General features: G+C 40.4%; 1 protein-coding gene across 2 annotated transcripts in view; it reads right to left on the bottom strand.

Moving 5' to 3' along the window:
• LOC105465323 (GC-rich sequence DNA-binding factor 2) overlaps positions 1–12,524 on the bottom strand; it is a 52,564-nt gene that overhangs the window by 16,867 nt on the left and 23,173 nt on the right. For both annotated transcript variants that reach the window (XM_011713732.3, XM_011713733.3), the window contains exon 12: positions 2,536–2,657. In XM_011713732.3, the coding sequence (XP_011712034.2) occupies positions 2,536–2,657 (122 nt within the window). The remainder of the gene's footprint in view (positions 1–2,535; positions 2,658–12,524) is intronic.

The following is a 12,524-nucleotide window of genomic DNA, read 5'->3' on the forward strand; positions in this document are numbered from 1 at the left end:
ACATTCATAGCAGAGGAGTTTCAGAATAAAAACATCCATTATAAAAACTTCATGAGTGCGCCTATAATCCCAGCACTTTGGGAGGCCAAGGTGGGTGGATCACAAGGTCAGGAATAGAGACCATCCTGGCTAACACAGGGAAAACCCCGTCTCTACTAAAAATGCAAAAAAATAGCTGGGCGTGGTGGTGGGTGCCTGTAGTCTCAGCTACTTGGGAGGCTGAGGCAGGAGAATCGCTTGAACCCAGAAGGCGGAGGTTGCAGTGAGCCAAGATCCCACCACTGCACTCCAGCCTGGGTGACAGAGCAAGACTCCGTCTCAAACAAAAAAAGAAAAAAAAAAAAAGACTTCGTGAGTGAATCCATAATACTGCTGAAAGGCTTCAGTGATCACAAAGAGCCAGGTCTACCACTTAGTACTCAAGATTTTACAAATGACTTAACCCTTCTGGGCCCCAGCTTCATCTGTAAAAACTCAATGAAAATAAATACATTTCACAGGGTGATGAGGATCAAATGAGACAGTGTGCAAGTATTTAATAAACAGTAAAGCATAATGATTTATATTTAGGCTGTAACTCAACAATCCTACACAGAAAGCAAATACAGGATTATATATCTGCTTCTTTGTAGCTTTTAACTACTAATCTTCTATGCGGCATATCAACATAGAATAAATCTACACCTTCTTTGAATACAAACACCATCTCTCTGTATATCTTCTTTCAAATTAAATATCTCTAATTCCTGCAACAGTTTCCATCTATTTTACCTGAGTTTTTATCCTATTGGAGGTAAGTAAAAAATGCCTTTCTCTCTGTTGCCACATGTTGAAATCCTATTCTTTCTCTCAAGCCACAGCTCAAATGCTACCCCTAAGATAAACTATTTCCTTATCCCCACTGCTCTCTCCTGTCTCCTCCTGAAGACATAGTACTTTATCCATGCTGCTCATGGGGAGGGAATGTGGTCAGTGAGACAAACTGGGCTTTAGAAGCAGACTATCCAAGTTCAAATCCTAGTTCTCATTCATGGTAGCACTTTGAAAACTAGTTTTAAAGATTCATTTTCTTCATCTATAAAACGAGGCTATCATCTTCTTAAGAGACAGGGTTTTGCTGTTGCCCAGGCTGCAGGGTGGTGGCACAATCATGGCTCAATGCAGCTTCAACTCCTGAGCTCAAGGGGGAGCCCAGCTAATTTTTATTTTTTTGGTAGAGATGGATCTTGCTATGATGCCCAGGCTGGTCTTGAACTCTTGGCCTGAAGAGAACCTCCTGCCTCAGTCTCCCAAAGGACTCAGATATACAGGTGTGAACCGCCATGCCTGGTGATCACCCATTTTTTTAATATGGCTGCTGGGATTAAGATGACAGGTACAAGACCTTACAGAGTGCCTAGTACACAACTGGAATTAAGTAAGTTTTATTATCTTCCCTACTTCTCCTTCTCATTTCCTGCTTTAAATTACATTTTATGTGTATCTTATTTTCTCTGAGATTACATGCTCCTTGAAGGCAGAATTAGGCTGGTATGCCTTTCCTCCCTTTCATTTCTTATAGCTTTCCTCCTTTGTAATCACAATTCCAAGGGCTAAAACTTAATGGTGCTCATAATATGAATATGATAGGCCTCCTTGCTTTTCAACCACCTCTGTCACTCTACTCTGGGTGTTCTCCAGTCTGTCAATTTATCCTTAATTTCCTAAAGCTCAACCTAAAATTGGTTTACTCATAAAACTGCATGAATCTACAATCTCATCAACAAACAATAAAAAAAAATACTACAATGAAAGAGAAGATTCTCAGCATGATCATTCTAAAAAGTTCCTCAATACGTCTTATGTTCAGTGAATTCAATTCTAGATCACTGTAAGATCAAGATCTGTCCTACTGAACTTTGAATCCTTAAAGAGACTACTATTATTTGGCAGACTACAAATAACTAGTTACTATAATAAGTGTCAGTCTAATTTTGAAACCATTGTTCAAGCAAAGCCACAATGCCACTGGATTTCTGCCAAAGGATTTTTGCCAAAAGAACAAAGGTAGAGTGTTGTCGTCTTCCTTTAGAAGAAATGAATTTGCATTATTGGACTTATACCGGTTCATCTCTTCAGGGTCAGTGCATATTCATAATCCTCAAAGATGGCTGCCTGGCCATGAGAACACAAATCAGATCACTGAACAGAGAAAAGTAAGCTAATAGGAATGAAAGTAATAATCTGGGTCTTTACAGGTATATCTGTAATTTAAAATGATTACCACGTCTATCACAGTGTTCAGAAGTATCAAGGTATATTCTTTCGTCTTATTAATATGAAGATAAAAAAATAGCCAAGTCCAGTTAAAAGAAATTTGTTTTCATCTCAGTGCAGTCTGAGAAAAAGTCTAGATTCTATAAATCAAAAGTAAGTATGTTTTCCCCCAAACAGTTTTCTGATAATCACTCTGTATCTTTTATAAACCAGGAGCTGTAAGAAGATTATAATGATTTACAGATACATCATGGAGTTCACAACTCCAGAAATTATTACCTGTTTGCTTTTACTAACTTCATTTTCACAAATGGAATGTTCTTCAAGAATCACTCTGCAATGTGTTATTAAACTTGTTGTCTGTGAGGCTGACAAAGGATCCCAAAGGAATTCTACAAAGTCTGAAAAAAGTATTTCAGTGGTGAACAATTTATTTACTACATTGTTTTGCTTCTTATATATAAATAATCAAGACCTTTAACAAACACTGCTTCCCTCCTTATTCAGTTTAAGATCTATGGCAATTATTACCATCACATATTTGCATACATCCTCAATTTCCTTGTTTTTCTTGGGCTTTGTTAAACTCCTCCAGCCAAACTACAACTCTTTATAGTTAAGTTCACTTGTCACTGAGTCTCTGCCTGCAACCACGCAGATAAAAAGTGGCTGGAAAAATAAAACCACATTAACTTGATACCTATACAACTCAAGTGAGCCTCTCTCTCTCTCTCTCTGTCTCTCAGGTCCATTTGCTCTCCCTCTCACCTAGATGATTAATTCATACCTTCTCCCTTCTCTGTTATCTCACTCTCAGTTGATGGACTTTTCACTTCTAGTTGATTATTTCCTACTTTATTTTTTCTACACCCTTGCTTTTTCTTTCAGCTAATTACTTCCTCATTTGCTAAGAAAATAGAAGCAATCAGAAAAGCAGCACTACAAAGCTCCTACCACAGCATCTACATACCTACCTGCGTCTGTGCCCATATGCTCTAACTTGTCTCCTATTCCTATGGATGAGGCACCCACACTCCCACCATGTCAGGTGAACTGTTTATTTTGTGGATGAGATCCCAAGACTTTTGGCTTAATCTAAGATCCTGTTCCCAGAACTCTGTCCTTCCACTTTGGTATTGACATCACTTGTACTAGATTTTTTCCATCACCCTGCAAACAACTATTTATCTTGTATTAAAAATAATCCCCCTCGGCCTATTCGGCTGCCAAGATGGCCGAATAGGAACAGCTCCAGTCTGCAGCTCCCAGCAAGATCAATGCAGAAGGCAGGTGATTTCCAACTGAGGTACCCAGTTCATCTCATTAGGACTGGTTGGACAGTGGATACAGCCCACAGAGGGTGAGTCAAAGCCAGGTGGGGTGTTGCCTCACCCGGAAGCACAAGGGGTTGGGGAATTCTCTCCCCTACCTAAGGGATGCCATGAGACACTGTGCCGGGAAGAACAGTGCACTCCAGCCCAGATACTGCATTTTTCCCACGGTCTTTGCAACTGGCAGACCAAGAGATTCCCTCCAGTGCCTACCCCACCAGGGCCCTGGGTTTCGCGCACAAAACTGGGTGGCTGTTTGGGCAGACACCAAACTAGCTGCAGGTGTTTTGTTTTGTTTTGGTTTTTCTTTCATACCCCAGTGGCACCTGGAACGCCAGAGAAACAGAACCATTCACTACCCTGGAAAAGGGGCTGAAGACAGGGAGCCAAGTAGTGTGGCTTGGTGGGTCCCACCCCCACAAAGCCCAGCAAGCTAAGATCCACTGACTTGAAACTCTTGCTGACAGGAGTCTGAGTCCAACCTGGGATGCTCCAGCTTGGTGGGGGGAGGGGTGTCCGCCACTGCTGAGGCTTCAGTAGCTGGTTTATGCCTCACAGTGTAAACAAAGCCCCCAGGAAGTTCGGCCTGGGCAGAGCCTACCACAGCTCAGCAAGGCCGCTGTGGCCAGACTGCCTCTCTAGACTACTCCTCTCTGGGCAGGGCATCTCTGAAAAAAGGCAGCAGCCGCAGTCAGGGACTTAAGAGATAAAAACCCCCATCTTCCATGGACAGAGCACCTGGGGGAAGGGGTGGCTGTGGGTGCAGCTTCAGCTGACTTAAACGTCCTTGCCTAATAGTTCTGAAGAGAGCAGTGGTTCTCCCAGCACAGCATTCGAGTTCTGATAAGGGACAGACTGCCTCCTCAAGTGGATCCCTGACCTCCATTTATCCTGACTGGGAGATACCTCCCAGTAGGGGCCAACAGACACCTCATAGAGGAGAGCTCTGGCTGGCATCTGGCGGGTGCCCCTCTGGGACGAAGCTTCCAGAGGAAGGAACAGTCAGCAATCTTTGCTGTTCTGCAGCCTCCGCTAGTGATACCCAGGCAAACAGGGTCTGGAGTGGACCTCCAGCAAACTCCAGCAGACCTGCAGCAGAGAGGCCTGTTAGAAGCAAAACTAACAAACAGAAAGGAATAGTATCAGCATCAACAAAAAGGACATACAATAAGAGACCCCATCCGAAGGTCACCAATATAAAAGACCAAAGGTAGATAAATCCACAAAGATGGGGAGAAACCAGCGCAAAAAGGCTGAACATTCCAAAAACTAGAATGACTGTTCTTCTTCAAAGAATCACAACTCGTCACCAGCAAGGGAACAAAACTGGATGGAGAATGAGTTGGACGAATTGACAGAAGCAGGCTTCAGAAGGTGGGTAATAAACTCCTCCAAGCTAAAGGAGCATGTTCTAACCCAATGGAAGGAAGTTAAGAACCTTGAAAAAAGGTTAGAGGTATTGCTAACTAAAATAGCCAGTTTAGAGAAGAATATAAATGACCTGATGAATCTGAAAAACACTGCAGGAGAACGTCATGAAGTATACACAGGCATCAATAGCTGAATCAATCAAGTGGAAGACAGGATATCAGAGATTGAAGATCACCTCAGTGAAATAAAGTGAGAAGACAAGTTTAGAGAAAAAAGAGTGAAAACAAACAAAGTCTCCAAGAAATATGGGACTATGTGAAAAGACAAAATATATGTTTGATTGGTATACCTGAAAGTGATGGGGAGAATTGAACCAAGTTGGAAAACACTCTTCAGGATATTATCCAGAAGAACTTCCCCAATCTAGCAAGGCAGGTCACCATTCAAATTCAGGAAATACAGAGAACACCACAAAGATACTCCTTGAGAAGAGCAACCCCAAGACACATAATTGTCAGATTCACCAAGGTTGAAAGGGAAGAAAAAATGTTAAGGGCAGCCAGAAAGAAAGGTCGGGTTACCTACAAATGGAAGCCCATCAGACTAACAGCGGATCTACCTGCAGAAACCCTACAAGCTACAAGAGACTGGGGGCCAATACTTAACATTCTTAAAGAAATGAATTTTCAAACCAGAATTTCATATCCAGCCAAACTAAGCTTCATAAGCAAAGGAAAAATAAAATCCTTTACAGACAAGCAAACGCTGAGAGATTTTGTCACCACCAGGCCTGACTTACAAGAGCTCCTGAAGAAAGCACTAAACATGGAAAGGAACAACTGGTACCAGACACTGCAAAAACATACCGAATTGTAAAGACCATCAATGCTACGAAGAAACTGTATCAACTAATGGGCAAAATGACCAGCTAGCATCATAATGACAGAATCAAATTCACACATAACAATATTAACTTTAAATGTAAATGGTCTAAAAGCCCCAATTAAAAGACACAGACTGGCAAATTGGATAGAGTCAAGATCTATCAGTGTGCTGTATTCAGGAGACCCATTTCATGTACAGAGACACACACAGGCTCAAAATAAAGGGGTGGAGGAACATTTATCAAGCAAATGGAAAGCAAAAAAAAAAGCAAAAAAAAAAAAAAAAAAAAAAGCAGCGGTTGCAGTCCTAGTCTCTGATAAAACAGACTTTAAACCAACAAAGATCAAAAGAGACAAAGAAGGGTATTACATAATGGTGAAGGGATCAATGCAACAAGAGCTAACTATCCGAAATAAGTATGCATCCAATACAGGAGCACTCAGATCAGATTCATAAAGCAAGTTCTTAGAGACCTACAAAGAGATTTAGACTCCCACACATTAATAGCGGGAGACTTTAACATCCCACTGTCAATATTAGACAGATCAACGAGACAGAAAATTAACAAAGATATCCAGGACTTGAACTCACCTCTGGACCAAGCAGACCTAATAGACATCTACAGAACTCTCCACCCCAAGTCAACAGAATAAACATTTTTCTTAGCACTACAATGCACTTATTCTACAATTGACCACATAATTAAACACTCCTCAGCAAATGCAAAAGAACGAAAATCGTAACAGTCTCTCAGACTACAGTGCAATCAAATTAGAACTCAAGATTAAGAAATTCACTCAAAACCACACAACTATATGGAAACTGAACAACCTGCTCCTGAATGACTACTGGGTAAATAACGAAATGAAGGCAGAAATAAAGATGTTCTTTGAAACCAATGAGAACAAAGACACAATGTACCAGAATCTCTGGGACACATTTAAAGCAGCGTGTAGAGGGAAATTTACAGAACTAAATGCCCACAAGAGAAAGCAGGTAAGACCTAAAATCAACATCCTAACACCACAATTAAAAGAACTAGAGAAGCAAGAGGAAACAAACTCAAAAGTGAGCAGAAGACAAGAAATAACTAAGATCAGAGAAGAACTGAAGGAGATAGAAACATGAAAAACCCTTCAAAAAAATCAATGAATCCAGGAGCTGGTTTTTTGAAAAGATCAACAAAATAGATATACCGCTAGCCAGACTAATAAAGAAAAAAAGAGAGAAGAATCAAATAGACGCAATAAAAAATGATAAAGGGGGTATCAACACCAATCCCACAGAAATACAAACTACCATCAGAGAATACTATAAACACCTCTATGCAAATAAACTAGAAAATCTAGAAGAAATGGATAAATTCCTGGACACATACACACTCCCAAGACTAAACCAGGAAAAAGTCGAATCCTTGAATAGACCAATAACAAGTTCTGAAACTGAGCCAGTAATTAATAGCCTACCAACCGAAAAAAGTCCAGGACCAGACGATTCACAGCTGACTTCTACCAGAGGTACAAAGAAGATCTGGTACCATCCCTTCTGAAACTATTCCAAACAACAGAAAAAGAGGGAATCCTCCCTAACTCATTTTATGATGCCAGCATCATCCTGACACCAAAGCCCGGCAGAGACACAACAAAAAAAGTGAATTTTAGACCAATATCCCTGATGAACATTGATGCAAAAATCCTCAATAAAATACAGGCAAACCGAATCCAGCAGCACATTAAAAAGCTTATCCACCACGATCAAGTGGGCTTCATCCTTGGGATGCAAGGCTGGTTCAACATATGCAAATCAATAAACGTAATCCAGCAAATAAACAGAACCAAAGACAAAAACCACATGATTATCTCAACAGATGCAGAAAAGGCCTTTGACAAAATTCAACAGCCCTTCATGCTAAAAACTCTCAATAAACTAGATACTGAGGGAACGCATTTCAAAATGATAAGTGCTATTTATGACAAACCCACAGCCAATATCATACTGAAAGGGCAAAAACTGGAAGCATTGCCTTTGAAAAGTGGCACAAGACAAGGATGCCCTCTCTCACCACTCCTATTCAACACAGTATTGGAAGTTCTGGCCTGGGCAATCAGGCAAGAGAAAGAAATAAAGGGCATTTGATTAGAAAAAGAGAAAGTCAAATTGTCTCTGTTTGCAGATGATATGATTGTATATTTAGAAAACCCCATTGTCTCAGCCCAAAATTTCCTTAAGCTGATAAGCAACTTCAGCAGTCTCAGGATACAAAATCAATGTGTAAATATCACAAGCATTGCTATACACCAACAACAGACAAACAGAGAGCCAAATCATGAGTGAACTCCCATTCACAATTGCTATAGAGAGAATAAAATACTCAGGAATACAACTTACATGGGATGTGAAGAACCTCTTCAAGGAGAACTACAAGCCACTGCTCAAGGAAGTAAGAGATGACACAAACAAATAGAAAAACATTCCTTCCTCATGGATAGGAAGAATTAATATCGTGAAAAAGGCCATACTGCCCAAACTAATTTATAGCTTCAATGCTATCCCCATCAAGCTACCACTGACTTTCTTCACAGAATTGGAAAAAACTACTTTAAATTTCATATGGAACCAAAAAAGAGCCAGCATAGCCAAGACAATCCTAAGCAAAAAGAACAATGCTGGAGGCATCATGCTACCTGACTCCAAACTATACTACAAGCCTACAGTAACAAAAACAGTATGGTACTGGTACCAAAACAGATATGTAGACCAATGGAACAGAACAGAGGCTTCAGAAATAACACCACACATCTATAACCATCTGATCTTTGACAAACCCGACAAAAACAAGCAATGGGGAAAAGATTCCCTATCTAATAAATGGTGTTGGGAAAACTGGCTAGCCATTTGCAGAAAGCTGAAACTGGAAAATTCCTTACATCTTATACAAAAATTAACTCAAGATGGATTAAAGACTTAAATGTAAGACCTAAAATCATAAAAACCCTAGAAGAAAATCTAGGCAATACCATTCAGGACATAGGCGTGGACAGAGGCTTCATGACTAAAACACCAAAAGCAAAGGCAACAAAAGCCAAAATAGACAAATGGGATCTAATTAAACTAAAGAGCTTCTGCACCGCAAAAGAAACTATCATCAGAGTGAACAGGCAACCTACAGAATGGGAGAAAATTGTTGTAATTTATCCATAGGACAAAAGGCTAATATCCAGAATCTACAAAGAACTCAAACAAATTCACTAGGAAAAAAAAAAAAACCATCAAAAGTGGGCAAAGGATATGAACAGACACTTCTCAAAAGAAGACATTTATGCAGCCAAAAAACATATAAAAAAAAGCTCATCATCGCTGGTCATTAGAGAAATGCAAATCAAAACCACATTCAGATATCATCTCATGCCAGTTAGAATAGTGATCGTTAAAAAGTCAGGAAACAACAGATGCTGGAGAGGATGTGGAGAAAGAGGAACACTTTTACATTGTTGGTGGGAGGGTAAATTAGTTTAACCACACTGGAAGACAGTGTGGCAATTCCTCAAGGATCTTGAACTAGAAATACAACTTGACCCAGCGATCCCATTACTGGGTATATACCCAAAGGGTTATAAATCATGCTACTATAAAGACATATACACACGTATGTTTACTGCAGCACTATTCACAGTAGCAAAGACTGGGAACCAACACAAATGCCCATCAATGATAGACTGGATAAAGAAAATGTGGCATATATACACCATGGAATACTATGCAGCCATAAAACAGGATGAGTTTATGTTCTTTGCAGGGACATGGATGAAGCTGGAAACCATCATTCTCAGCAATCTAACACAAGAACAGAAAACCAAACACCGCATGTTCTCACTCATAAGTGGGAGCTGAACAATGAGAACACATGGACACAGGGAGGGTAACATCACACATCGTGGTCTGTCAGGGGTCGGGGGGCTAGGGGTGGGATAGCATTAGGAGAAATACCTAATGTAGATGGCAGGTTGATGAGTGCAGGAAACACTATGGCACGTATACAGCTATGTAACAAACCTGCACGTTCTGCACATGTACCCCAGAACTTAAAAGTATAATAATAAACAAACAAACCAACAAAAAATCCCCCTTAGCCCTACTTCCCCTCCTCTAGTATTGTTCCATTTCCTTCCTATCTTTTATGACAAAATTCCTCAAAGTATTATCTAAACTTCTATCTCCAGTTTCTCTCTTCCTACTTGTTTTTGATTTCCCTTAAATTAGGCCTTATCTTTTATCAGTCTACCTAATGCACTCTTAGCAAATCACAGATGACATTCACATAGCAAACTCCAGTGATTGATTCTAATCCTCATCTGACTTATCATCAACGATTCCAACAGTTGACCCTTCCTTCTTCCTAGAAACACTGTCTTTTCTTGGCTTCCCAAATACCACACTCTTAGTTTCCTGCCCATCTCTCTGGTCTTTGCTGTCTGCTTGTCATCTCTTTGACTTCCAAGTGCTATAGTATCTCAGGATTCAGGTCACTTACCTTCTCTTTTCTGTTTCGGTATTCAAAGTCAATTTTATACATTAAATGCCATCAATAAATGTCATGTGGATAAACTCCAAACTTACACCTTCCAACTAGACCTCCTCCTTTAAGACTCATGTATTCAACAACGGACTTGACATTTCCACTTAGATTACAGATACTTCAAACTCAACAAGTCTCAAACTGAGCTGCTAAAACAGCTCCCCACATTAAGCTTACTCCTGTCAGACTTTTTCATTTCAGGAAATGGCACCTCTGTCCTTCCAGTTGCTCAGGCCAAAACCCATGGACCCATTCTTGATTCCTCTCTTTCTCTCTTGCTGGACAACCAATACATTAGCACATTCTGTTAGTGCTATCTTTGAAATATATGTAGAATTCAACCACTATTGGGACTCAGTCAGTGTTAATTTCTCACAAAGCTACTTATTTGTGGGACTGTTTCATCATTAGAATTTAGATTTTTGAAGCAGAGTGCTTAAATTAGGTACATCCATTCTATCATTAGTAGAGCTAGTTAAAAATAGTAACTTTCTAATACACCCCACAAATGCACCATAAGTTTCGCCGAAATAAAATCTTGAAAGTTTCTATGTTTTACTTTTTAAAAATTTTAAATTTATAAATAGAGATGGGGTTTCACCATGTTGCCCAGGCTGGTCTGGAACTCCTGTGTTCAAGTGATCCTCCCGCCTCGGCCTTGCAAAGTGCTGGGATTACAGGCATGAGCCACTGCACCCCAGCCCAAATCTTATAATCAAGTTGCCTAAGAAGCAATTATAAGGCTGATTGCTTCCAACTTCTAGGCTGGGCATGGTGACTCATGCCTATAATCCCAGTGCCTTGGGAAGCTGAGGGGAAGGGTCTCTTGAGGCCAGGAGTTTGAGACTAGCCTGGGCAACACAGCGAGACCTTGTCACTAAAAAAATCTTTTAAAAATTAGCTGGGTGTGGTGGCATGCACCTGGAGTCCCAGCTAATTGGGAGGCTGAGGCAGGAGGATCACTTGCCCCCAGGAATTCAAGACTGCAGTGAGCAATGTTCGCGCCACTGTACTCCAGTCTGGGTGACAGAGGAAGACCTTGTCTCAAAAACAAAAACACATAAAAAATTAAATAAGAGTTTTGCAGTCTTTGCTGTCAAATTTCTCTCTCAGTGACATAGTGAAACGGATCCTTATCAAGTACACAGATAAAACAAAAGACTTCACGCTAAGGTCTGAAGCACAAGCATTAATGTTAAGTGCTCATAGTTGCTAATGGCAAATGTGAGTGAAATGAAGCAATTTTTTTTTTTTTTTTTTTGAGATGGAGTTTCACTCTTGTCACCTAGGCTGGAGTGCAATGGCATGATCTCACCTCACTGCAACCTCCACCTCCCAGGTTCAAGCAATTCTCCTGCCTCAACCTCCTGAGTATCTGGGATTACAGGTGCCTGCCACCACACCTGGCTAATTTTTTTGTATTTTTAGTACAGACGAGGTTTCACCATGTTGGCCAGGCTGGTCTTGAACTCTTGACCTCAGGTGATCCACCCACCTTGGCCTCACAGAGTGCCGGGATTACAGGTGTGAGCCACCACTCCCAGATGAAGCAATGTTTTTTAAAGGAAAGGGTAAGAAACATAATTAGAGAAGGGAAAAAAAGGACACATGTAGTATGGATGCAAATATGCTAAAAAATGACTGAAGTGTCACAAAAGCAGCAGGAATGCCACAAACACTAAACTGATTTTAAATACTGAGTGACTGAAGGTAAATAGAAAACAGAAGGTAAGTGACCTGAATCCTGAGATACTGTAGCACTTGGAAGTCAAAGAGGTGACAAGCAGACAGCAAAGACCAGAGAGGTGGGCAGGAAACTAAGAGTGTGGTATTTTGGAAGCCAAGTAAAGACAGTGTTTCCAGGAAGAAAGAAGGGTCAACTGTTGGAACTGCCAATGATACATCAGATGAGGATTAGAATCAATCTGAGTATTAGCAGTTTGGTAGCCAACCACCTGTACAAACACGTATTTTTTAACCAGCTTACATTTGACAGCTCTTGAGTTTTACTACATATAACATTTCCTTGTGTTTAAAAACTTATGAAAAAACTTTGTGAATATAACAGAAGTTAACAACCTTATATACTCTGTCAGAAAATAATT

Source organism: Macaca nemestrina, chromosome 13, assembly GCF_043159975.1.
Source record: "Macaca nemestrina isolate mMacNem1 chromosome 13, mMacNem.hap1, whole genome shotgun sequence".
Lineage (NCBI taxonomy): Eukaryota > Metazoa > Chordata > Mammalia > Primates > Cercopithecidae > Macaca > Macaca nemestrina.